Source organism: Lathyrus oleraceus, chromosome 7 (assembly GCF_024323335.1).
Source record: "Lathyrus oleraceus cultivar Zhongwan6 chromosome 7, CAAS_Psat_ZW6_1.0, whole genome shotgun sequence".
In the NCBI taxonomy this organism is placed as follows: domain Eukaryota; kingdom Viridiplantae; phylum Streptophyta; class Magnoliopsida; order Fabales; family Fabaceae; genus Lathyrus; species Lathyrus oleraceus.
In genome coordinates this window covers 231,390,492-231,417,968 of record NC_066585.1, presented here as the reverse complement: position 1 = coordinate 231,417,968, position 27,477 = coordinate 231,390,492, and the positions used below count along the sequence as shown (strand labels likewise).

Genomic DNA, 27,477 nt, shown 5'->3' with positions numbered 1-27,477 from the left:
TCGCGGCGCGAAACCTGCTGCGCGGCGCGAACTGTGCTGTGCAGGAGTTGATATTGGATGGTGATTCTGTGCTGTGGTGGTGCAGTTTTTGGCTGTTTAGGCTGAGTGATGTGACTTAGCTGAGGACTGATGTAATAGGGATCATTTCCCGTTGTTTTGAGTGGCATAGGTATTAGTAAGGTGTGCTAATACTATGATTGATTGTATGGTATGATATGATATGCTTTCGTGATAAATGTGTTGATGATATGTGATGGTGTGCATTATACTGTGAATGTATCAGTTATGTATGCATTGTGAATAGACTGTTGTGTGACTTATAGTGTGCGTATATTGTCTATTCTTGAGTTGTTGTTGTTGCTGCATTGCTAGATGATTAGCATGCATGGCATAGCCTGTGGGGCTGTAGCTAATTCCCATGGTGAGGAATTAGTGAGGGAATCCTTGTGGAATTGTTGTTGATGTTTGCATACTAGATGAGTAGTGTGCATAGTCTAGCCTTTGGGGCTGTAGCTAATTCCCATAGTGAGGAATTAGTGAGTGAGTCATTAGATCTCAATGAGTGGGACTAGTGGGCTCAGTAGCCGTATCTGGAGGGATCGGTGAGCTTGAACTGTATGTTCAAGGATAGTCGGTACCGCATATGTGGAGTCTCATTGCATAATGAATGTATGGCATATAATATGATTGGATGTATTCCAGTATTATATGTGTGTGGTGTGTTGTGTTGTTGATGTTGAGTATGGTTGGAGATTATACATATGTTATATGTTATTGTTGAGTATGATGTTTGAATTGACACTGCCGTTATTGAGTGTGTAGTCTGGTTAGGGTGATTTAATGCGTTATTTACTTAACATTACATAATGTTGTATAATGCTTATTATATTGATTGAGGAACTCACCCTTACACCTATTTTTCAGGTAACGAGCAGTGAGTTGAGTAGGAGCTAGTGCTTGGAGTCTAGTGTCGTCATTAGTGGTCATGCTCTGGTAGATGTAACATCGGGAGGGGATGTTTGAATATTTTATTGATTGGTTGTGAACTATTTTGCATGTAATATGTTACATGATTGGAATAATCGAATTGATTTCTATCCGCTGCGTATTATGCAGATACTTTATAATTTGAATTAAATAAATGAGCATGACAGGATAATCTGATGATTGGTGTGAAATTATTGTGTGACACCCTTCGGGGCATAATTACTCTGATTGATATGTTGCTATTTTAATTAAATATTTTGGGGTATTTAGAAGGGTGTTACAGAATCTCTCTCTTATCTTTGTAGTAGCTAAGAAGAAGCATTGGACTTTCTCCAATAGGTAAGTGAACTTACATTTGAAAACTATGGTGCATGCATCATTCTTGAATATTTATTGAAGTAAAAATGTAGTACATAATATGTTTATTGTATGTTTGCTACTATATGCATTATACCATGCTCATGCATTGAGATTTTATTGTTTGAAAATTAAAAGTGTAGTTCTGGTTTTTGCCATGACACGCTTTGTACATTGAGTTTTAAGATGAGATAATGATACCATTAGGTTCCTTGCAAAAAATAGAGCAATTTAGGTTCTTACACCTTTTAATTTCATGGAAAACTGAGAGAGTTATGGTTGTTGGAAGTTTGCAAAAAAAAATGAAAAGAAATTGGTACAAACATGCAAGAACACGACGATGAAGATGATTAGTTGGTGTCATTTTCCAATTTCTAGAATCTTTTTATTATATATATTAATGTTTGTCAATTAATTAATGGATGTATCACTGTCCTAGTGGTTAGAATGTGTGTGCTAAGGCTTTGTGTGTGCAAGAGGTTTAGGGTTCAAACCCCCCTCACCCTAGACCTATTTTTTTCATTAATTTTTTGCCTATTTATTTTTGTTATTTTTTATAACTTCAAAGGCTCATAACTTGATGATCCTTAAGCATTTTTGAGCCACTCTTTTTGCTATATGTTCATAATTTTGTCTATTTTATGATGGTAAAAATAATTTCTAGAATTGATTTATTTTTCATATACTTATACTTGTCTAAAGTTAGCACATTTTTAGGATTGCTTTAGGGTTTCAAATGACATTCTTTGGTTAATACTTTAATTTTTCTTGATCACCATGACTTGTATGAATATTGTGCATCATATATGAACTTTGTTTAATTTTGTTAATATGTGACTCTTGATTTTGACCTAATTTTGACTTACTTTAATGTATGATTACATGTTTATGTGCTTTGAACTTTGTTACTATGCCATGAACTTTTGCGTGTTTATTTTGCCATTGATCCATGATTCACATGTCATTCTTTCATGTCTTGTTGAAGCTTAACATGCATGTCTTTAATATCTTAACTTATTTTCATGATTAAGTTGATGTTATGTCCAAACCATGTCTCACTTCATGCATATGCATGTTCATTCGTACTTATTATGACATCCATATACATGTTCATGCATTATTATATCATTCATCTTTGTTTCTTCATGATGATATATCCATGTCATTCATCTTCATGTTAACTTTATACATCTTTGATTGATGTTGTTGTATCTTTGTTAATGTTCACATGTTGTACATATGTGTTTACATACCATGCTTGATATTGTTATGATCATGCTTTCATATATTTGTTGATGTCATGTATGAACATCTTCTTCATTTGTTTATCTTTATGGATGTCAGTTTGAACATCTTCTTCATCCTTATTTGTCCTTGTTGATGTCATGCTTGAACATCTTCATTACCATTTGTTTATCTTTGTTGATGTCATGTTTGAACATCTTCCTTATCATGTGCTTATATTTGTTGATGTCATGTTTGAACATCTTCTTCATTTGCTTATCTTCGTGGATGTCATGCTTGAACATCTTTCTTTACCATTTGTTTACCTTTGATGTCATGCTTGAACATCTTTCTTTATCATTTGCTTATCTTTGTGGATGTCATGCTTAAACATCTTGCTTATCTTTTGTTTATATTTTTGCCCAAATCCAAGGGAAATACCTCTTTATTGACTTAATGTCATAGGTAGTTTAGCAATCCCTAGTTCCCCTTTGACATTGTTAGAGTCATTCTCACTTTCAACTTATATTTAAGTAAGAGTTTGTAACTCTTGTAAGCATGATGACACTGCAGTTTGGACAACAAAAACACCAATCATCTGGTTCACTACACTGGAGATGCACCGGAGTGACCGTGTAAAGCTGCAGTTCGGTATACAACAACAAATTCCATAACCTCCGACGTGTTTGGGAGATTGGCATCCACAAAGAGTTGATGGTCAATGAGATTATTTCGATTGGAGACTTCGTAAAAGAGATGTGTTGTCATTAGAGGAATCAACGGTAACACATCTTAAACAAACCAATCATACATGGTGCTAGACCAACTCAACATTATATAACATGGTTTAGGTCGGTTATATCACCATAGTTTGTGTCTGAGTCAAGGTATTTGATTGATCCATGACAACGCGCTTCGTCATCAAACGTCCAACAACAAATCCCCACCTAAGAACAATGTCAACCCACCAAAACCCAACGATCAACCTCACACCATCAACCTATCATATACACCTAACCACCAAACACCCAACCTCGCAACCAATTCATGCCACACACCCAAACTCAAAATCAGGAACCAAACCGTAACCACCAACAACCATACGCAACCACCACATCTGTCTATAGTCCGAATGATTCATACAATTCAATCTCATTCCATCATAGCCCCCACTTATGAACACCCAAACATTTCATCGCCACAACACCCAACCATTGTTTGACTTTATTACACCACAGAAACCATTGCTTCATTTCCAAAATGATTCAATGTCCTAATTCGGACAACCATACCATCCACAAACCACCCAACCACAACGACTCAACTACGACAACATGGACACCGAACTCAATTACAGCAGCGCCGTTGGCGGCAACACCGCAAACTATCAGGGAGAAATGATGACAAATTTATCAAATACCGCTGAACCTTCCACCGAACCTTCACATCAGGCACCATTGCATCATGTTAGCACTCAAAGACCCCAAACACCTCAGGGAAATCGTGAGAGACCTCGAAAGCAGACTACCGCACCAGGGTGTGGAACAATGAGCGTTTCAATCGATGCGAGCCATTGATTTTCTTGTCAATTTTATGTATTTTAATTTTATATCATAATATTAATAATTATTTTTCATTTATCTATTCATTTTATTTATTTATAAGTAGAAAATATAAAATTAAAAATAAATAAATATATATACAGCTTGCGCCACATGGAATGACGCATGCACATGATATTTAGTAAATTTGCGCCAATTGGATTGACTTCATTGCATGCATACGTCAATGATATTGACGTTCCTTCTCAATGATAAAATACATATGTTAATCCAACTGATGCATATTTTAAACGTGTGCATGGAACATAGTTATCTTGATAAATAACTTGAAATTATGTTATTTTAAAAATTAAATTAAAATAATTAATTATTTTAAAAAATAAATTCACTACAGTGTCTCCTTTAACCTTAAATAAAAATCAACCTATTTTAATGTGTAGTAACAAATTTGTTTTTTCTCTAAACAAATCGACATAACCATCAGAAAAAACAGAGAGAATATCTAGGAATAATCTTTTTTTCCGTCCAAATATCATGCTATCTTTTTCATAATCAGGATAATGCAAAATCTAATCTATAGCTTCGGTGAATTAATTTAACTAACTCATAATAATATAATTTCTTCAAGAGAAAAATTTAATAATTTACCAAAAAGAAAAAAAGAAAAATGTAATCTTATAAATAATAGAGGACGCGGTGGTATATAAAAATATTAATATTAATTTGGGGTACTACTAACTGGGTGGACAGTGAAAAACCAAAAGGAAAAACGAAACACAAATAACGTGGTAGCGATAGCGAGGGCATTCGATCGATCGTTGAGCTTTGCTGCATCTTGCGACGACAACAACCAAGACAAAGCTTGCAATTCACGAGGTTTTCTTCTCCACCTTTTCGGTATGTTTGTTATTTTCCCTGCGATTTCTCTTTTCTTTTATCTCATCACGATGCGTTTTTCTTTCTCGTTTCGTCGATCTATCTATCGTTTTTTCTATATGCATATATGCATGCATTGCAATTTCAATTTCAATTGGTTCGTTAGTCATTCATCTTTTTCCCTCTTCATTTTAATATTCTCAATCTATTTGTTTGTTTATTTATTGAAACCCTATCGGAGCTGTTGAACGCGTTTGGAGAACTATCTAAGCGGGAATTTATTTATTTTTAATTTTTATTATAATTTAATCTGGGTAGTGGAATTCGTATATTGAATGCTGGCGCATTTTTTTTTTCCTTTGTCAAATTTTATTCCAGTTGTGAAATGCAAATTAGGGTTTGGTCTATTAAGAACGATCGGTTTCGAACATCAGGCAGATTTATGTTTTTGCATCTTTTTTTTCTTCTCTCTGTGATCTCATCATCGTTTTTCATGTGGTAATTTATTTAAGGCAGTGTTCTTTTTTCCTCTTTTTGTTAATTAGATAGAAAAGCTTGAGATTATTGAGTTTGATAGTTTGATAGAGGGGAAGAACTTGGTGGTTGTTGTTGTTAATTAGATACGAAAACTGTCCCTGCTTCCTATTTGTAATATGCATGTATTAGTTTAACCTCTATCAATCTATGGCTGGGTAGGCCACTGGACTTTGTGTCTAAGACTTTGTTTGAATTGGTGGAATCGGATGGAGTAGAGCGGTAAGGGATGGAATGTAGTGATATTCCATTGTTTGGATCATTTAAAATTGAATGGAGCGGAGCGGTAAGAGATGGAATGTAGTGATATTTCATTGTTTGGATCATTTAAAATTGAATGGAGAGGAACACAATGGAGTGGTATGGATTCCATTCCATTCCATCACTTACCACCATATTTCTTCCTCTCCGATTTGGATGGAATGAAGAATCTGTTTTGTCTGGTTCCGTTCTAAAATTTCCAAATAATGGAATGGAATCCCCATTTCGCTCCGCTCTATTCTGCTACATTTTGCTCCGTTCATTTTATGATATCCAAACATAGTCTAAGAATGTGTAAAAAAAACATAGCCTAAGAAGAGTTCTTGTAGCTTTAATTAGTATTGTTGATTCTAGTTGTGTCTAAGAGAAGTTCTTGCAACTTTAATTAGTGTTGTAAATACTTGTCGTGTCTAAAAGGAGTTCTTGTAGCTTTAATTCGTGTTGAAGATTCTAGTCGTGTCTAAAAGGAGTTCTTGTAGCTTTAATTAGTGTTGAAGATTCTAGTCGTTTCTAAAAGGAGTTCTTGTAGGTTTAGTTAGTGTTGAAGATTCTAGTCGTGTCTAAGAAGAGTTCTTGTAGCTTTAATTAGTATTGTTGATTCTAGTTGTGTCTAAGAAAAATTCTTGTAGCTTTAATTAGTGTTGTAAATATAGTTTTGGAGTATGTAATTTTTTGTTCAAATTAAATTTGGACTGTTAACTAGTCCCGTTAGGTATAGCATAGTCTATTTAAACAGTTCAGAGATTGTAACCTAATAACTTTTGAAATAATATTCAGAAAATTAGTCATGTTAATACTCATGGTAATACATTTTCAAGAGGGAGTGCATACATGTAATGATGTGGGCAAACATTCTCTCTCAATCCAACATCAGTTCAAATCTCTTTGCCTTTTTCTATTAATTTTGTATGGTTGTTTCACTTTCTTTATCATACTGCATTGATATTTTCCTATGATGTTTATTTTCTCACGGGCATACAGTTTCAGATTTTCTGTTATAATACTCTAAATTCTTGGTCAATGGTATTCACTGTTATTTTATAAATATCCTCCAGAATCTTTCTGCTAGTTGATGCTGAACAAGTGATACAGAATTAACTCAGTCAACAGTGTAACTTACACACATGGCAGCACTTGTGTCTGATGAAAACCCTTGTAAAGGTTCTATAGATAAGCAAGAGGAAGCACTGGGTCGCTGGTATATGTCTCGAAAAGACATAGAAGAAAATTCCCCATCAAGAAAGGATGGAATTGACCTGAAGAAAGAGACATATCTGCGCAAGTCATACTGCACATTCTTACAAGATTTAGGCATGCGACTTAAAGTGTGAGTTTTATGTGATTGTAATTACAATAAATATTTAATTCTTATTTTCCAGAGTTAGATACTTAGTATGTGTTTGGAATTGCTTTGAGGGGTTGCATGTTTCATTTCATCTTAATGTTTTTAAAGTTTGTCTCATGTCCATACGACTATGTATCTTAATGGTGCGCCAACTATGCAATTTTATAGCACTAAGTTTGTACCAACTTATTTTTTTTGCAATTTGATTGTCATTTTTCCTATTGTGCATTGTACTTCTGATCTAATATTATGTTTATATTTGCAGTCTTTGGCTTACCAAAAAAATATTTTTAGTTTTTGCAAGACGAATGCCAATTTCCTTTTATATGTACTTTGGTTTTGTCATTATGCCATAAATATTGATTTCCTAATCTTGAATGTCAATTGGGGGTTTGCATATTGACGGTAACTTCATCCCCTGCAGGCCTCAAGTAACTATAGCAACGGCTGTTATATTCTGTCATCGATTCTTTCTCAGACAATCTCATGCAAAGAACGACAGAAGGGTGGGTTGTTATGCTTTCAACTAGATATTTTGTAGGCATTTTACCTCGTCTGATTTTTTGTGAGTTGCATTTTGATTTAGTATAGCATGTTTGTTCGTTTACCATTGTGGAGAACTACATACAATGAGTGCAACAAACAAATTAATTATCATAATATTACTTTTATGTGAGTTGTTTATAATTTAATTTTCAATGTTTGGTAATGCTGTTTTGGCAGATATGTGGTGGATGTTTTTTGTTTTTCAATATTGGCATTTTCAACTGAAAAAGCCTGTTTGGTTTTGGAGTTTTCTAGCAAATGAAAGTTCATCACATTAGTCTTTCAATTGACTTGTGATATGATCACCTAGAAATTGTGTCTTGATTTCTAGAGATGGTCAGAGTAGTTTTGAGAATGTGTGTGAAATCCCACATCAACTAGAGATATGGCCAAAGTAGTCTTTATGAGGCCTGGGCTATCGTCAAACTCATACCTTGAGCTAGCTTTTGGGTTGATGAGTAAATCTGAAAGATATTAGAAATTTGTGTCAATGTATATATGCTAATTACAGTTTTAGTTGTTTAAATATGCCAAAGCATTAATGCTACTTATTCTTGCAAAGCTCTAGTTTGTATTTCTTGCATTTATGTATTATGCTTTCTCAATATTGATTTTTTTGTTGTTATTTTATATTCTAAAAAACCGTTAAAAGATTTATTTAGAAAATGTAAATACTGACTGCCATTTGTTGTTCTTCAATAGGGATTTGTAATCATAGATTTCTTGCTTCTTTTGCATAATGTTTTTATGCTGAGTTTGTTCCTTTTTCTTAACTAAGTGTAGCGTAACAGAGATGAGAATGTTGCATTGGCTGTGGCAAGACTAGACAAGATATAATTAGAAATGACAACATTAGAGAGAAAGAGAGAGTTGGGGTAGCACCTATAGTAGAAAAAATGGTGGAATGGAAACTAGGCTTTGGTGGTTTGGTCATGTAGGGAGAAGATTTATGGATTCTGTTTTAAGTAGAGTAGATCAGATGAAGGGTAATCAAACCGCTTGAGATAGAGGAGAGTACCTAGAAAAGCTATAAGAGAGATTATTAAGAAAGATTTCGAGATTAATAAATTGGATAGAAACATTGGTTTTGATAGAACATTATGGTGTAGCCTGATCCATGCAGCCAACGCTACTTATTGGGATAAAGCATAGTTCAAGTATTTGTGGAAGTTGATTGTGGTTATGTTCCTAGTTTATATTAAGATAATGACATTGATAGATTTAAAATAAGTGTAAACTTAAAGTGTACTTAATTGAAATCTCATAATCCGATTGATGCATATCTTTTTGCAGACAATTGCTACAGTTTGCATGTTTTTGGCTGGAAAGGTTGAGGAGACTCCTCGTCCTCTTAAGGATGTTATTCTCATTTCTTATGAGATGATTCACAAGAAGGACCCGGCAGCTGCACACAGGATAAAACAGAAGGTGTTTTATTACTGATGGTGTTTTCATCAGTTCTTTTCTATGTATAGACGTCCCAATTTCTTGATTTAGATATTATTGCTACAGCTATTGCCTTTATTGCTACCGCTATTGCCTTCAGCGTTTCTTTTCTATGGTATCATTAAATAGGGTAGAACTAGTTGCAATTTGCTTGTATTTTAGACTGCCAAATTCAAAATTTTGGTCCGATTATATTTGAAACCAGAGAGTACCTATTAATAAATAGAATTGGTTGCATGGAATTTTGTCATTTAGCAAACTTTTTTCTCAAGACACCATTTTATTGGCTAGTTGCTCTGATTCTATCCAATGAACTCAAACTTCCATATATTAAAAGTATTTCCCTGTTAGATTTTGGACGCTCATTTATTAACCCCGTTTTGTGTTTTGTTCCTGTTTCCACGACCCTATTATATTTGTTTGTTAAAAAGAATTTGTAAATGATGCAGGAAGTATATGAGCAGCAGAAAGAATTAATTTTACTTGGAGAGAGGGTTGTACTTGCCACTTTAGGTTTTGACTTGAATGTCCAACATCCATACAAGCCCCTTGTCGAGGCCATAAAGAAGTTCAATGTTGCAAAGAATGCCCTTGCACAAGTTGCATGGAATTTTGTTAATGATGGGTATGGATCCAGTTTCCACTCGATCTAATTTAACTCTGTTGAATACATTTTAATAGTTTTTTTGTTCACACACTGGAAAGTGGCTTTCAGGCTGAGGACATCACTCTGCCTGCAATTTAAGCCACATCATATTGCGGCAGGTGCTATTTTCCTTGCTGCCAAGTTCCTGAAAGTGAAGCTTCCGTCAGATGGTGAGAAGGTTTGGTGGCAGGAGTTTGATGTCACCCCACGCCAATTGGAGGGTGGGTGTCATCCCCTCAATTCATTTGCATACTTAGAAAGTTGATCCAATTAAATAGTCTTGCATGTTCTTGTGGCTTAATGCAATATAATAATCTCTTGTACGGTTTTGCTATATAATGTTTTATCCCTGTTTTTAGATAAGTTAAGCATTTTTGTTATAGTACAGGCCCACTTTTATGCCGTGGGTAGTTTGCTGTTATTTAACCAAGGGGCTATCCTTTTGTTTTTATCTCTGATTGCTTTTGTATATTCTTCTGAGTCCTTGTTGATTTTTTCTTGCAGAAGTTAGCAATCAAATGTTGGAACTCTATGAGCAGAATAGACTTCCACAATCACAAGGAAATGAAGCAGAAGGGGCTACTGCAGGGGGGATGAGAGCTTCCTCAAAGGCTCCTGCGACGAGTGAGGAGCAGGTCTCAAAACAAATTGCATCTCATTCAGCTCCTCAGCACACTTCTGTAGAAAATAATGCAGCACCACTTACAGGAACAGAAAACCAAAGCAATGATGGTAGTGCAGAAATGGGTAGTGACATTACTGATCACAAGATAGACTTGGAAACCAGGGATTCTCAGACCTCAGAAAAGTTGCCCGAGAAAGATAACCAGAGAGAAGTGGCAAATAGATCCATCTCTGGAGCTGAACGAGTAGTTTCTGGCGACCAAGATAAAATGGTTGGTACAGAGGAGGCTGCAGAATTAGGAAGGAGTGATGATACGTCATACAAGTCTAGCTTTAATGTAGGTGGAAATCTGGAGCTACGGGAAGGCCCACTTTCACCCAAAGAAGCAATCAAGATGATTGACAAAGACAAGGTAAAGGCCGCTCTAGAAAAAAGGAGAAAGGAACGAGGTGAAATGATAAAAAAGGAAGATGCAATGGATGAGGATGAGGATGATCTTATTGAGAGGGAGCTTGAAAATGGAGTTGAAATGACAAACAAGGTGATTGACAAAGACAAGGTAAAGGCTGCGATAGAAAAAATGAGAAAGGTACGCAGTGAAATGACAATAAAGAAAGATGTAATGGATGAGGATGATCTCATTGAGAAGGAGCTTGAAGATGGAGTTGAGCTAGCAGTCGAGAATGAGAAAAATAAGCGAGAGAGAAGACGGAGTTGGTCTAAGCCTGATGGTGAAGATCACTGCGAGGACGTCGATGAAACTGGAGATGGGAAATTACAGAAAGACAGGAATGGATGCAATGCAGAAGAAGGGGATATGATAGACGATGCTTCATCCTTGTTGAACAATCGCAAGAGAAAGATGAGTAGCCCTCCAGGCAGTCAACCAGAGATGAAGAAACGTCTTGATTCTAATTATCACAATGATCTTTCTGAATAAGGAAAAGTGAAGGGTAGAGCTGGTTATGCATGCAGACAGGGAAGGTGAATATTCTACTGTCCTTTATTTGCTTATTGTGATAAGGAATTGATGACTCTGGATGCTCTTGTTTACCTCAGACATTTCTTAATTATGGATCAGGATGCCTCAATTTTGGTAGTGCAATTAATAGCTCATGTTTTCTTTGGGGGGGATGTTTTGAGAATTTCATGCTGTTGTCCAGGGTGTGCCTCATTTTTGGTAGTAATGCAATTTCATAGCTTACCTTGTTTATATAAAATTCTTAACAAATCAAAATTTTCAATTATCCTAAAAGGCAGTAAAAATTCAATGTACTCATTGAGCTTGATTTCCAATTAGTTCGTGGAAAATTCAAGTGGGAGCCATTCATTTTATATTTTTCAATTCCTTTAATTCAGCATATCTAAGAAATATACTATACGAGCTCTGTATATAATTCTTCATTACACTTTAACACTAATTTGATTGATAAGTCATGATTTTTAATTTAAATCTGACTTGTGAGTTTCACTTAAGAAACGAGTTTTAATGATAGAGCAAGCTCCTCTTATGAGGGGTGCTCTTAGTTTAGTTTAAGTTCTTCAAAAAAATACTCTCTCTATTATTTTTATAAGTAATTTTACTTTAAAAAATTGATGTATCTAGTTTATATATATAGTTTAAATACATTTAAAAAAATAAATTTTATTTAAAAGAAAAGGAGGGAATGACTATTTTTGAGTAACTTATAATACAATGTAGAATTATAATTTTTTTTTGTCAATTAGTTTATTGGAGTTCATTCTTTAAAAGTGAATAAGGGGAAAGTCGCTAGTTTGAAATTCGTCACATCAAATTCTAAATTTAAACCGTTCAATTTAATCATATCGGCACTTATATTATAAATCATATAGGATTTATATGAATCATATTCTTTTGTGAAGTTTTTTAATACTTGTTCAATTTTAATTTTCAATAGATATTTTTTAAGTAGGGACTAGGGAAAGTATAGTATCCTCACTGCTAAGAAAATACTACTACTAACTTTAGTGCTAATATTTGTCGTTAAAAAAGGGTAGTATTGATGTAGTTAGTTGAACTAATCAATAAGCGTGTGTAGCACATTAAGTAGTGGTTTTCTTTTTTAATCCTCAAATGACCTTTCAATGATGTAAAACAAAATTATACATAGAAGAAAACACAAGACCAAAAAGAACAAAAGGTAAAGAAAACAAAACAACATGATAATTCATAGTTGTATAGCAATACCCCAACATTACAAAGAAGTAGCAATACTTGTGAAAAACTAAGTAAATGCCAATAGGTGCACCTTCCTTGTAAAATCCAAAACATAAAGTCAAGCATCACTAGAAAGAACAACAATACAAAACTCAATCCTGTCTTTTAGCCATGAAAAATCCACAATCCAACCATATAACCTTGCCCTTAACACAATGTCAAATGGTAATATATATATTTACACTACCATACTATATATATCTTATCAATCATCATGAGAAGAAATCTATAACCAAGTAACCAAACTAAATCAAGTGGGCGAACGGCCTCCGCCACCACTGCTTCTAGAGTTCTATCTCTATTCTACTAAATAAAGTTTTATGTGAGTTGCACTTCAGAGACTCATCAGAATCAAAACAGGTCTAACAAAGACACTTACGCATGTCTTAAGGTCTTTAGGTTTAAAGTGAAACGGGAGAAAACATTACTTTAAAAAATAATGTATCCCTCTTGTATAGTCTAAATAGATAGTGCTAGTGTATATATAATTATATATATTAACCATAGTAGTTGTATTGTATTGCATCACCACATTGAATCAGCATAACCACCTTGGTCCACCACCATGTCCATATCAAAAATATGTTTGGCTTGTGATTCATTGATTTTGGATGATGGAGAGCCACTATAGGTTGGACTTGTTGGGCTATGTCCTGCACTGTTCCAAAAGGAGGGTGCAGTTTGGCGCACCCTCAGGTGCACAGCCTCAGCTTGTGCCACAGCCAATTGGGTTTGTAGAACATCAATTTGTTGCTGAAGTGACGAAATTGCCCCTACACAACCATACACAGGGTCTCTCACTCTTGCATTTGCTTCATACACCATGCTACTCACTGCATCCCCTCTTTGATGTTCAGGTAAGTCCTGCAAATTAAAAGGGACAAATAATTTATAGATATAATAATTTGTTAGAAATTGTGACATGGAGTTTGACAATGAAATGAGGAAATTTATTCAATAGTTGATATAAAATTGACTATATATGAGACAACTTCACGTGGTGTATGTGTAGAAGGATAATGTTACTTGAATAATTTGTACTAATGGTGCCAAATAGAAAGCGAAGATCTTGTGTTTGTAGTATCTCAAAATGTCGTTGCTTGTTTAAGTAGTTAAGATTTTGTGCTTGACTTTGACTTTTAGGGAAGGGTGAGAAACTTGTTTAAATTTGTATGCAATAGTTTGTGAAATAAATGAGGCAGAGCGGACTTAGTAGAGAGTGCGTGCCTCGTTCGGAAAAAAATGAGGGTGAGACGGGACATGTTTGACGGATTTTACATCCGTACAATTTAAAAGATTGCGATCTGAGTCCGTAAAAAAATAAAATAAAACGGAATAGAGTAAAGAAATATACTAGAAGATGTGAACTTAGAAACATGACATACTCTCAAAAAAGTCGAGCAAAACAGACATGCTTGACAGATCGGATTCGTTTTGCCACCATAACTTTGGGGGCAATTGGTTAGCCAATCTCAAAGATAGTAATTTTTAAAAATGCAATCCTATTCTTATTGGCTTGTCTTATTCATTATTTTATGGATCACATGGCAGACCAAAAGATGAAACAGACCTAATGTTGGAATATGAAAAAATTGAAAAGAGACAGAGAGATTAGGACGTACGATGTGAGGTTTGAACGCGCCGAATGTTTAACCTTTTCTACCTTTTCTAATTTTTCAAAGGCTTGCTATTATAAATTATATAGTAAAAAAATTGTATATGACTTGGAAAAAGCCATGCTAGTGTAGTGTGTGTGGACATGGCTTTTGGTTGCCTCCAAAACTAGTTTTACTATATTGGCTAAAGAAAACGATAAAATTCAAAAAATGGATTTCAATGTGAATTTCTTTGATGCATCCTTTCATTTTTTTTGAGAAAACTATCTTCAGGTAGGTTGTCTTTTTCTCAAATGAAGAAAGTGTACTCACAAATGAGAAAAATATAGTTATATAAGGATTAGCTTAATTAAAATTTGAAAAAATAAATAAGATTTAGAGAAAAAATTGTTCTTATTCTCTTAATATAATATTGTTTTCAAAAATATATATATTTTAAATTTTTTTAAATTTTAACCGCATTAATATTTCTTTATCAACCTATCTCATATTTATTTTATATTAAATTTTACAATAAAAAACAAATAATATCATAACAAATATAAACTAATATTATTTATCAATAAATCCAATTTTTTTTCTTTCTAGAGATTTTATCAAAGGAGGAACAAAAATAATAATCGTCTTTAAATACAAATAACTTCACAAAATTTTGAATAAACGTATAGTCTGAGATGTAGGTAAGAATTTAAGAAATACAAAAACATGTAATAAGCTTGTCGAAGAACATAGTTATGTGATTAAATTACTTTTTTTTTAGCATTTCAAAAACAAAATTTAAAGTTGAGATTTTATATGATAAAGTACAAAATAAAAATCAATGATGTTTAAACCTTTATTTCTAAAAAGAAGTTAGAAGAATATGGTCAAAGAAGGGAAAGCGCCACTAGTCAATAAAATAAAGAAAGAGGAAAGTGCCACTCATCTATGCAAGGCCATTCAACTTTTGTTTTCTATTTTATGCCAAATGTTCCTATACATAAATTCTATAACTTAGAGGTTTCAACGTCTGCACGAAGTAACATAAATAGAGTTTGCATTCATTCTAAATGTTAACCTCATTAGTTAAACATTAGATTTTATAATTATCAGCAATTTTTTTTCCATCACTAATATTCGGTCTATTAGACCGACCAATAGAGCTCAGAGGTCAATTCTGATATCATGTGATTCCAATTCTCTCTTAATCGCATCACTTCTTGTTAGAAGTGGAATTTTAAACCAACAAATCAACCATATTAATTATTTGTTTTGTCAAGTTTTTCTTTCTCTTTCAAATATACCATTTCACACTTATATCATCTAATAAAAGGTGTCGGTGAGCCTAATAGCATTAATGTATTCAATGTTTAGAGTAGTTTATATTTTATTAGTGTAATATTGAGAAAAAATATTTTCTAAAAATGGAAGTTTTATCGCATCATTCTTATCACAACAACAGTAGCACTATATGTCGTTTCCTTATTATTGCTGATAAGAAAATGCATAGTATATGTAGGACTAATGTTTATGTATGAGACAGGACAAATAAAATTTAGTCAACACCATGTAAAGGGAAATTAAGAATGGAGTGAATAGTTATTACCTGAAGCATCTTGTTGACATTGCTAGCGCCAAAGACTTTATGGACATTAGCAAACTTGTGGGGTTCGTCGGCAGGGAAATAAGGAGCAAAGACACAATCTTGAGCACATCTTCTTCTTAGAAGTTTGCATGCAGCACAGGGTGAGGCTGCACCTTGTTTCCTACCTTCTTTCATTCTTTCAAATTAACTATCAATATCTAATAAGACATATGAAAAATCTCAGTGGAAGAGGGAGGTATTTATATATATGGAAAGAAAGAAAAACAAAAGTGAAAGGGAATTAAGAGGCGAAAGGGCGTGTGGGGAAAATGGAGAGCAATGTAGGGACTAGGAAGAGTGGCCTGCATTATATAATAATTTTGGATCTAAAAGACCAAAACGGCATGGCATTACTGCTTCATGTGGGTCCCATATCCCTACTCAAATCCCTTTCCCTCATGTGGTACATACCCCGTCCAAAATTAAAAAAGAAGAAGTTTATAGTCTCTTATGGCATTACTTTATTCATTTTGAGGAGTTATTCCACAACGCTGAAAAGTAAAAAAAAATGTTCGAAGATATATTTCCGTATTTATATTAAGATTAATTGGAGGGGCATCCCCGTAATAATCTTTATTTTAGAATTTAATAAATTTTATGGATATGTATTTTCGAAATTCACTATCTTAGCTTAAACCACAAACCAGTAACAAATATAGAAAGTTGAAGAAAACATAAATTAACATTAAAATACGTAACATTACATAGATAATCGTCAACGTAAATTTAACATTACATTTCATCAAGACGCTACAACATCATTAGAATATCTTCGGTCGATGTTGCAATTGTCGCATCCACTTCACTAAGACCATTTGTTTTGTAACAATGAAATGTACTCCACAATCCTTAAATCTTCATTTGTCTCCAGCTCAAACTTGTTGAATCGAATCTTCCTTTCGTTGTTAATCGACGATGAAATGACATACAATGGTGTTTCTGAAGATGCATCAATGGATTAGTTTTGACATAAACGGGGTGTGACTCACTCGCAACACCTTTTCAAGACCATCTTCCAACCCACAACAACACTTACTCCTCCTAAGTATCTGTATGACAATGTTAGAGCAACACAAAACAAAAAAGAAAGGAGTGAGAATACGCTAAAATATATTAACGACATAAAAGAATGCAAAGGTAGTTAAAATCGCACAATCAACAACATACCCATTCAATTTACAACAACACAACCATTCAATTCACATCGCCTTTATGTATGCAATGTGACTCATAACTCGACTCTATGCATGGGTACCAATTTGGACATCAGAGATTTGTTACTGATCTCGTCCACTCAACAATGGTTCCTCATTCGAATCGGGTCCCCACTTTTGAACCATGGGTTCCGATTTCTGAATCCCATATGATCACAGATCCCCACTCTGAATCCATGACTCGCCTCTTTCAACACATCGACACAATAAGATGCATGACATACAAGTAATGCAACAACGACAATTATGGTTCCATTTTAACCATAAATAACATGCAATATATCATTCAATATTACTCCCCACTTCTGAACTACACAACTCAACATAGCACATACAATTACATTCACGACACATAATCGTATTCACAACAACTCATACACATAATTATAATTCACCACATATAATTATGTAAGTTAATCCAACTATTACTTCATCATTATAATAATTCACCTTAATTAATTAATTAATTACACCAAATACCCCAAAACAACAGTCAAACATCGACCACACGAGAAAACAACATAAAAAACTGGACTGGTCGCTTAAAAATGATCTATGGAAGCCATGACGATAAGGTCATCATCTAGGTGACGACCGTCATCAAACCCGTCACAACCCCCATTCATAATCCGTCACCTCTGTGATTACCGACATAAGAAATCCCTCCTGGAGACCATGACGGTCTCCCCGCCACCCTAATGACGATCGTCAGCTAACCTAGAAGCATGAAAGGCAACCTGTCACACTAATGCAGAAAGTAGTTTCTGCGTTTTTAGCCATGGAAGCTCATTCGAAACTTCAATTTCGACCCCTAGTACCCTAAATCGCACATAAATCAATTGATACATATTATATAGGGATCAAATTGCTACATACTCATCAATTAACATCCAATTTCACCAATTAATCATGAATTCAAGAATATGTTCATAAACCAATTATACAACCATGGTAGGGATAACATCCATATTCATACTCATTTAACATACACAAAATTCAATAATACTCAAAGCACGAATTTATACATCAAACATGGCAAATAGCATATTTTCACATAATCATCATCAGACTCATAAAACACAACAACAATGAGTAAAACCTAGAGAAGGATGAGGATCCCTCTCAACCCTTCATGCAATACACTTATATTGGAGTAGTCCCCCTACTTGAATTTCCATCAGCAAACAATCAAGGTCTTTGGCTATGGTGTTCCTCCCCTTTAAGATCTTCCTAGGTTTGCCCCTTTTCCTCAATTTCCAAACTTCAACGTATTAGACAAAAATGCCCCCTCACCTTTTCTATACATTTAACATAATTTCTGAATTAAGTAATTACACTTTAGACCAAACTCCTTTCTAATTATCATCACTTTACCCCACCTTTTTATTAATTCAAATTTCCACCCACTCCCTCACAACTTGTTATTTTCTATTATTTTAATTATTGTTCTATTATTTAAATCACTTAAAATCAACTAATAATTCTAATCGATTCCTACCACTCTCCATAAATCTCCCAAAAAATACTCACAATTACCAAATAGCCATATAACACACATTATCACCAAAATAAATAATTTAAAACATTTTAAATAACTTAAATAATTAAATAAAAGTGACAAAATTTAATTAAAGAAATTAATCGAATTTTCCAGGGTCTAACAAAAATTAGGATTTCAGTGTGTTCACCCTCACCACATGAGGTGGATAAAAGTAATGTTCTTTTCTTAATCTCTAGCTTAAAGTGGGCCCAAAGACAATAGTCATAATTGTTCTAATACCGTGTAGAATTTTGATGTGTCAAATGTGACTTAGAATCTTATATTCAGTGAAATAGTTGAAGTTGATTACTTGATAAGTTACAAAATTGATATATCTAATGCATTAAGGTTATGTGTTAAGAAGTTGATGTGAAATTACGAGAAAAACACTTCGGATAAACAAATTTTGTTTCTTTGGTGTATCCTTACGAATGATCTTGACTAAAGATCGAATGCTTACCTCTTGGAGTGATTAACCTTCGAAGTCAAATTGAGAGAGTGATCACGAGCACTGCATAAACAACATAACCTTTGTTTAGTCCACACAAATAAAATATTTTTACTCATAGTGCTGTCGGATTCAAATGATGACTTAAAGAGAAAGAGAGAGGGTGCAATTTTAGATTTCAAAAGACTAGGATTTTTAAAATGAATTTGTTCAAAATTGATTTACTTCAGCACAAAGGTTATATTTATAGAACCACTTATGTGGGATGCGAGCTGAACAAGCCCACTTAAGCACATTGTACCTTATGATATAATGTATTGTACTTAAACACATTGTAACCTATAGTGTACTAAGTTTTTCTAATTGCTGTTAGTGCATTGCAAATCCTCACTACCAAATAAGTTTCACTTATTTATTTAATCTCTCACCATTCTTATGCGTGTGATTCTCTGGGTTTTTATAACATTGAAAATTATATTAAATCACACTAATTTGTCCAGACCAGAATATTCCAATGATGTGTTGGAAATTTAGATGAATTTCACCATGTTAAAAGGGTTTTCTCTTGATTGCTCAGTTCTCTTCTCAGTTTGAATACACGACTAAAAAGATAAATGGGGAGGGGGATACTTACCAAAGACACGTTGATGCTCAAGTCAGTAGTGAATTGAGATAGGTAAATGAGTGTTTTTAGGTTTTATGAGTGTGTACTTGATTTGATGCATGTCATTCCCTTTTATAGAGATTCCATTATGGTTTTTGTTCACCCTTATACGTTAGTCTCGATTCAAACTATTAATGTTTCTAAATATCAATATATGACTCGTTATATGATCCAACGGTCTATATCATACTTTATGCTCAGATCTGGTGCTCCTTTAGATCATGTTCACGTGTGCTCTCCAGGTCCTAGAACGTTCCAATTGATGAGATACCCGCGACGTCCTTGTCTTAACGTCACCTTTATCGCCAATTTTTATACTTTTATAGTTTACACAGTTCTTCTCTAATGGGGTTAGGACCAATATGGGATTGGAGAATTTGTCATGCATCCATTTTCTTTTACTTGACCCCTCTAATGTGTACACTTTTACCAAAATATCCCTTAACCAATAAAATATTTTTTTTTGAACTTTTAAAGAACTAATTTGATTTTTCAGATATTTAGATAGGTATAACAATTTTTTTTTTCAAAATTTTTGTATTCTGGTATTTTATTTGAGTTTTTATCGAATTTTTGAGAAATTCGTGAATATTTATAAGATTTTTTTTGGAAAATCTGGTTTAAACCATTTGTTCAGGATAATTTATTCTGAATTTTTATCATTTTTTTTTTGGAAAAATCCAAATTAAACCAATTGTTTTAGATAACTTATTCAGGATTTATAAGAAATCCGTTTAAAAGATATACTAGATATTTAAGAAATCCGGTAACAAACATTAGATACAAGATATATTAAAAATTCGATATTTGAAGATTAGTTTTTAGAATTTTTAAAAATACGGTAGGCAGTAGGATTTTTAATTTTGTGTGTGTGTGGCTTTTTAATTAAGTTTTTGACATTATTAACATAAGAATAATACAATATAAACATACATTAACATATCTTAACCTAACTTATCATGAACTAAAGTTTCATAACATGAATTAACATTCAAAACTGTCAGCACAATCACAACCCGACAAAGTATATACATATAATCACAAGGATACTACAATATCAATACAAAAAAAATTATTTTTAACTTCTTTTTGCTAGTGACTTTTTAACTTCTTCCTGTAAAACCCCAAAATATATATTTTTAATTTTATTCCTTAAATTCGATTTTGGTGTGTTTCATGCTTATAATGTGTTATTATATAGAGAAATATTAATATAGATACTGAATTGTTTGTGAGAAAATATTAAAAATAATAGGATTATGAAGGGTTGTAATTATTTAAGAAGTTAAGGGGGTTAGTGGAGAATTAATACAAAATAAGAGAGTTAATTGGAATAAAATAAATTAGAACCAGTCATTATAAAAAGGGGAGAATGAGAAAGGGAGAAAAGGAAAAACAGAAACACGTATCTTTGAGGAATAAAAGGAAAATAGGCAAGGAGAAACCTGTGCAAAGAGTAGGATCTTCCATCACCAAGAACTCAAGGAGAAACATGTGTAAAGAGTAGGATCTTCCATCACCAATAACTAAAGAATTTATGCATAATCGAGGTAAATGGGGAGCTTGTTCTATATTTGGTGTTTGAGCATTGGGTTAGGGGGGTTTCCTCTTAACTCCTTAAATTTTGTAACCCTTGAATTGTGAGATTTTGTACAAAACCTCTATGTTTATGATTTATGTATGTTAATAAATTATGCTGTCGCTATATTGTGAATTATCCGTGCAATTGTTGTACTTATATGGTGTTGAATATGTAATTGAGAGATGCTAAAATTGAATAATGATATTCATATAAGAATATAATAAATTGATGAAAAACCAGGATGATGATGACTTATGATGATTGATGATGATTAATTCACTTTATATGTTGAGTTTCATGATTACTAACCTGCTAATTCATGCTAAGTTGCATATGTGTTAATTGTTGTGTAATGAGGCTGCCCTGAAGTCAAAAATTGGGATTTTGGGACTAGTTCGGCGTGAAAATGCAAAAAACCGTGTACTGATACGCGATGACAACCATCACCCTTGTTGATGGGCTGACCGTCATTGCGTTGAGGAAGAAGATGTGTCTCACCCAACTGACATACGTTAGTGCTGATGATGAGCGCGTAACCAGACTGTCAGTGTATGATGCCGGGCACCAGTCCTTTTCAGACCGTTAGTGAGTGTCGGGTAACCCTAGGGGGCCACGACCGTCATGACCACGACGGTCAGTCCGTCAGCTATGTTTCGTGTTTAGTCCGATTTTTTTGGGAAAAAGTGAGTAATTTGCGTATATGACGTGAGTTTAGTGTTGAAATGAATATAAGTGTACTTAATTTGTAAATGCCGTAATTATGAGTATCATTATGATAATTTGTATATGATTCAAGTTGTAAGTTGGATGCAAATCAGGTGTTATTGCGGTTTATGAATAGTGTATATGAAAGATTTGTAAATGCCTTGTGGTTCGTTATGAACTAGTGTCATATGTATTTAGGTTCGGTAAGAACCAATGTTGTTTATGTTAGGTTCTGTAAGAACTGGTGTTGCTTATCTTAAGGTTCGCAAGAACTAGTGTTTAGTCCTTAGGAGGTGTTATAAGGTTCACGAGAAATGGTGTTTAGCCTATTTGGTGATGTTATTAGGTTTACAAGAACTGGTGTTAGCCTTAACCTGTGGTGTTAAAATTTGGCGATGGAGGTTTGGATGGAAGATTTACATTTGTTTGAAAGCACTCATGCATCATGTATATCGGAGTTAGGTTAGGACTTTGGTCCAATGTCAGGACTTTGATCTGGTGTTTAAGACTTTGGTATGGTGTTTAGGACTTTGGTCCAACGTTTTAGGATTTTCAATAAAATGACTCTAAAATTCGATGATGGTACCACATACACGGGAGTAAACAAAATGAGCATTCCATATTTAATCTTGTATGTGTTTGTGAAATCGTGTAACTGTTATTGACTATAAATGATGTATTGTATACTATCCTTGATGTTTTCACACCATTTAATTATATAATGTATTCTCACCCCTTATTTTTTTCTATGTTTCCATATACGTGAACTTAGGTATATGATTCTCAAGTTGTGTCTAAGGAACGATAATGGCTGATTATTTATGGAGAATGCCGTGGATGGCCTTTTCGAGTTGCATATGTTTAATTTCATGTTCTTCGGACCTTAAGTCAACTAGATGTTTTATTTTATGAATAGTAGATCTGATACTGTAACATCAGGCTGGGATCTTTTATCATTTTCTTTATTTTGGCACGAACCGAATTATTATGTTTTGGATTTAATTTTCCATTTTTAAATAAAAGTTGAGTACTTTGTTATGTGATTCCCTTATCGCATCCTATTATATTCCGCAATGTTTTATAAATAAAATGAAAAAAATTATTTTGGGTTTAGGGTGTTACATTTCCCATGCTCTTGCACCTTCACTACAATTTTGTCTCCAACGGTCAGTGACGAGAGACAATGGAAAATTAGGTTTCAACTTGAACCCAACGACTATTGTTAATAAAACCAACTGCAATAAGCTAATGTCTACTCCCAGACATAGATGAAGATACCACAAGTAGGAAGAAAGTGATGTTAAGGTTACGAGACAACGAGATCAAAACCACACTATATTTAGAAGAAAAAGAATAACCTATATCAGGAATCATCACCCACTTCTCACGATCTTGAGCACCCAAACTAGATACTCACAATAAAATCATAACTTCAAAGATAGTGTCATAGAACACCTTGGAATACATCTGATTGTTTAGATAAATTTCACTACCTAATTGCGTCCGAACAAATGACCATAACTCTTCAACCCATCCAAGTAAAGCTACAATATCACGGAAACCACAATTTCCATTTGGATGCACTTATATAATATCTTCAATGTAGTTATGTAAGAAAATTGGAAACTGAGACAAGTAAAGATATTTGCAAGACTTGCTAGATAGTTGATTTGATGAAGCTTAACTAGATGATCTCTTTGTCGTATGACTTCCATGCGAGGCCTTAACATACTCTCAATGTGAAGGATCATGATGCACATTACTCTCTTGCTCATTTTTACTCTTTTGACTCCCTATTTTGGCTTATACTTCATTGGTGGAGGACACATGTAAGTTGTGCATGAATATGTTAGCTCCCAAACTTTTTTCTTCATTGACCTTTGACCAACAATATCCAAGATACTAAAATACCTCTTCAACTCTTCAAATTCTTTTTCTAAGTCCAAGTATGTCCCACTCTCTTCTCTAGTGACTTCATGCTCTTCAATTTATAGTTTCTTCCAAAACACATGAATGGATTCTGTAGGTGCTTAATTGGCTGCATTATATGGTAAAACACTAGCTGGTTACTAATGTCTTGACTGATGTCATGACATGGTATGTATGTGTGACTACATTGTAGGTTAGAATATCTAACTGTACTCTGATGTCTTGACTGAAGTCATGACACACTTAAGTAGTTACTGCAGGATTAGCTAACACAGGATTTATGGAATGTCAAACTGGATGCTGTGACATTCATACCTGTCAGCAGATACTAAGGAATAGAACAGCTGGTGTTCTGTTAGAACTTAGTATTTATTTCCAGTCTGGTTATCAAGGGAAGACCAGACCTGGCATAAGGCCTACTGACTGAATGTCAAACTGGATGTTATGACATTCATCATTGACAGCAGCTACTGAACATTAGACAGAGTGGTGTTCTGCTATACTTCAGCATGTTACTTAGTCTGTTCTTCAAGAGAATAACAGAACTAACTTAAGGCAAAATGTGTAAATGTTAAATTGGACACTTTGACATTTATTAATGTAAGCTGTTACTGTAGTATGGTCATTTTGATCATGTACAGGTCAGCAAAATTGTACAGTCTGTTTTCTGGAAAAACAGACTCAACATATGGACCTTGATGTCAAGCTGAATGTCGTGACATTCATTCCTGACAGCATATGCTATATTGTAGGTTGTTCAGTTTTCTGTTTCAGCCTTTTCTCAGGCTATTCTTCAGGGATTCAACAGCTGAGAGAAAATCCAGGAAATCAACAACCAAGCTACAATTAATGAACCTAACAAATAGCCTATTTGTTAGTAACCTAAATGTTGAATTTATGGGAACTCGCGTGACCTTAAATTCAGGAGAATACAGGTGCAAAAGCCCAGGTACTGCAATATAAAAGGAAGGCGTTCCTTCATTCAGTTTCGGGGATTTTGAGGCGTGAAGATTTTGTGTGTCCATCATACTTCACTGCTGTATTTTTGTGAGTCTTGTATTAGACGTATCTTGTAAGCCAAGCCATTATCAAGTAGATGATTGCTGTGGCATAGGGTGTTCATTGAGTTGTAAGTGTTGTGTCGCTCAAAGCTTTTAAGCGTGAGTGCTGTGTATCTCGATTAAAGCTGTGAAGCACAATCAAGAGTTGTTTGAAGTGTGACTTCAAATTGTCTTTAATATTGATTAAAGGTAGTAATCACTGAGGTGATTGAGGGGGAGTGAGTAGGAACTCTGATCTTAGTGTAAGATTGAAATTGCATTGGGTAGGGATTAAGTGATAAGTTGTAAACGGGTGAGTTTAGCTTTGAATTGATACTACTAATAGTGGATTTCCTCCCTGGCTTGGTAGCCCCCAGATGTAGGTCATGTTGGACTGAACTGGGTAAACAATTACTTGTGTTATTTACTGCACTTACGTTTAAGTTCTGCATAATTCCTGTATGTGCAGAATTGGATGTCATAACAACCCGTGTGACATCTAAAGTCTGATAACTAGAATTTTAATTGGCATCAGAGCAGACACCCTGCCTGTGAATTTCTGGGTGAGATCTAGGGAAGTTACTTTCTAGTACCATGGACAAGGATATAGGACACTCAAATAGACCACCCATGTTGGATGGCTCTAATTATGATGACTGGAAGCCTCGTATGATAGCCTTCTTAAGGTCTCTAGACAGCAAAGTCTGGAGAGCTGTCAACAAAGGATGGGAACATCCAACAAGGACAGGTGAAGATGAAGTCAGTGTGCAGGTTCCTGAAGAAGAGTGGGACAAGGAGCAAGAGGCATTAGCTCTTGGAAATTCCAAGGCCTTGAATGCATTGTTCAATGGAATCAGTAAGAACATCTTCAGGCTGGTGCACCACTGTGAACTAGCTAAGGAAGTTTGGGATACCCTCAAGGTAACTCATGAAGGTACTTCCAAGGTGAAGATGTCCAAACTTCAGATGCTGACCACCAAGTTTGAAAATCTGAGCATGAAAGAGGATGAGACTATTCATGACTTTCACATGAATATTCTTGAAATTGCAAACACCTCTGGTGCACTAGGTGAGAAAATGGCTGAAGAGAAACTTGTAAGAAAAATTCTCAGGTCCTTGCCTAAGAGATTTGCTATGAAGGTCACAACCATAGAGGAGGCACAGGACATCTGCAATATGAAGGTGGATGAGCTCATTGGTTCTCTTCAAACCTTTGAAATGGGCTTGTGTGAGAAGGCTGAAAAGAAGGACAAAAGCGTAGCTTTTGTATCTAATGCTGAAGAGGAGTCAGAAGCAGGATATACTGAAGGTGATGAAAGTATATCAGAAGCCTTAGCCATGCTTGGGAGACAGTTTAACAAGCTCATAAAGAAATTTGATCAACAGGGTAGACCTAATGTCAAGAACATCCCGTCTGACATAAGGAAAAGATCAACTTCTGAAGAAAAGTTCAACCAAGGCAAGGGAATCCAGTGCCATGGGTGTGAAGGATATGGTCATATTAAGGCTGACTGCCCTACCTTCCTTATGAGGCAAAGGAAAGGGCTATCTGTCACCTGGTCAGAAGAAGACACTGAGAGTGAATCTGAAGGAGAATCTGCCAAACATGTCACTGCTCTGACCAGTGTCTGTACCTCAGAAGATAACTCAAGTGGAGATGAGCTCACCTTGGATGAACTTGCTACCTCATATAAAGAACTATGTGTTAAAAGTGCAGAAGTGTGTATCCAAGGAGAAAAGCATAAGAAACTCATCAAAGAGCTAGAAGCTGAGAAACTAGAGCAGCTGAAAGTCATAGAGGGTCTGAAGGGTGAGATCTCTTTGTTGACCTCTAAGCTAGACCAAATGACCAAATCCATCAAAATGTTGGATAAGGGATCTGACACCTTGGAAGAGATCCTGAAGATAGGACAGAAGTCTGGAACCACTTCTGGTTTAGGCCTTGGGAAAAGATCATCAGCTGAACGCACACGCCCAAAGGCTAAAGTTCAGAAATCCAAAGGGAAGTCACATACAATGTCTCAACATCGAGGAACCAGAATGAGCAATCATCAGAAGAAGAAATTCAAGAGATGGAGATGTCATTACTGTGGTAGATTCGGTCACATAAAACCCTTCTGCTATAGGCTGCATGGTTACCCAAACCAGACCCCACAAGGTAGGCCTAAGAAGAAGGTGTCTACGCATAATGTCCCCATTAAGAAACAAACATGGGCAGCTAAGCAGACACCTCAGGTCAATCCTAAGCAGCAGGCACCTAAGCTTCGCTTCTCTCCTGAGAATCAACAGTGTGTTGCTAACCTTGCTCACACATCTTCAAGGGCACATATCAGACAAGACTGGTACCTTGATAGTGGCTGCTCAAGGCATATGACTGGGATGAGCAACCTAGTAGTGAATCTACATCCTCCTACCACCAAGTTTGTAACATTTGGTGATGGAACTAAAAGAGAAGTCAAGGGTGTTG

General features: G+C 34.7%; 2 protein-coding genes across 4 annotated transcripts; one reads left to right on the top strand and one right to left on the bottom strand.

Annotated features, from left to right (window-relative positions):
• Positions 1-4,834: 4,834 nt before the first annotated feature.
• LOC127100783 (cyclin-T1-3) lies at positions 4,835-11,763 on the top strand. Of its 3 annotated transcripts, none has more exons than XM_051038057.1 (7): positions 4,835-5,027; positions 6,857-7,128; positions 7,571-7,652; positions 8,986-9,120; positions 9,588-9,763; positions 9,854-10,005; positions 10,289-11,763. In XM_051038057.1, exons 2-7 carry the CDS (start codon positions 6,926-6,928, stop codon positions 11,347-11,349), a joined length of 1,809 nt encoding a protein of 602 aa, XP_050894014.1. In that variant the 5' UTR covers positions 4,835-5,027; positions 6,857-6,925; the 3' UTR covers positions 11,350-11,763. The 3 variants fall into 3 exon arrangements, with proteins under 3 accessions (XP_050894014.1, XP_050894016.1, XP_050894015.1); XM_051038058.1 differs by having other exon boundaries at positions 4,856-5,006; XM_051038059.1 differs by lacking the exon at positions 8,986-9,120.
• An 828-nt stretch (positions 11,764-12,591) lies between these two features.
• On the bottom strand, positions 12,592-16,174 carry LOC127100782 (LOB domain-containing protein 4). The gene is made up of 2 exons (XM_051038056.1): positions 15,850-16,174; positions 12,592-13,512 (listed from the first exon to the last, which is right to left on the bottom strand). The coding sequence occupies exons 1-2, from the start codon at positions 16,021-16,023 to the stop codon at positions 13,174-13,176; spliced, it is 513 nt and encodes a 170-aa protein (XP_050894013.1). The 5' UTR covers positions 16,024-16,174; the 3' UTR covers positions 12,592-13,173.
• Positions 16,175-27,477: the final 11,303 nt, after the last annotated feature.

Bases quoted from the DNA above. Each gene is read 5' to 3' on its own strand.
- LOC127100783 (XM_051038057.1), top strand. From the start codon at position 6,926: ATGGCAGCACTTGTGTCTGATGAAAACCCTTGTAAAGGTTCTATAGAT. The intron at 7,653-8,985 runs GTGGGTTGTTAT...ATCTTTTTGCAG, and splicing joins ATGCAAAGAACGACAGAAGG to ACAATTGCTACAGTTTGCAT. The intron at 9,121-9,587 runs GTGTTTTATTAC...TAAATGATGCAG, and splicing joins CACACAGGATAAAACAGAAG to GAAGTATATGAGCAGCAGAA.
- LOC127100782 (XM_051038056.1), bottom strand. From the start codon at position 16,023: ATGAAAGAAGGTAGGAAACAAGGTGCAGCCTCACCCTGTGCTGCATGC. The intron at 13,513-15,849 runs GTAATAACTATT...TTTAATTTGCAG, and splicing joins ATGTCAACAAGATGCTTCAG to GACTTACCTGAACATCAAAG.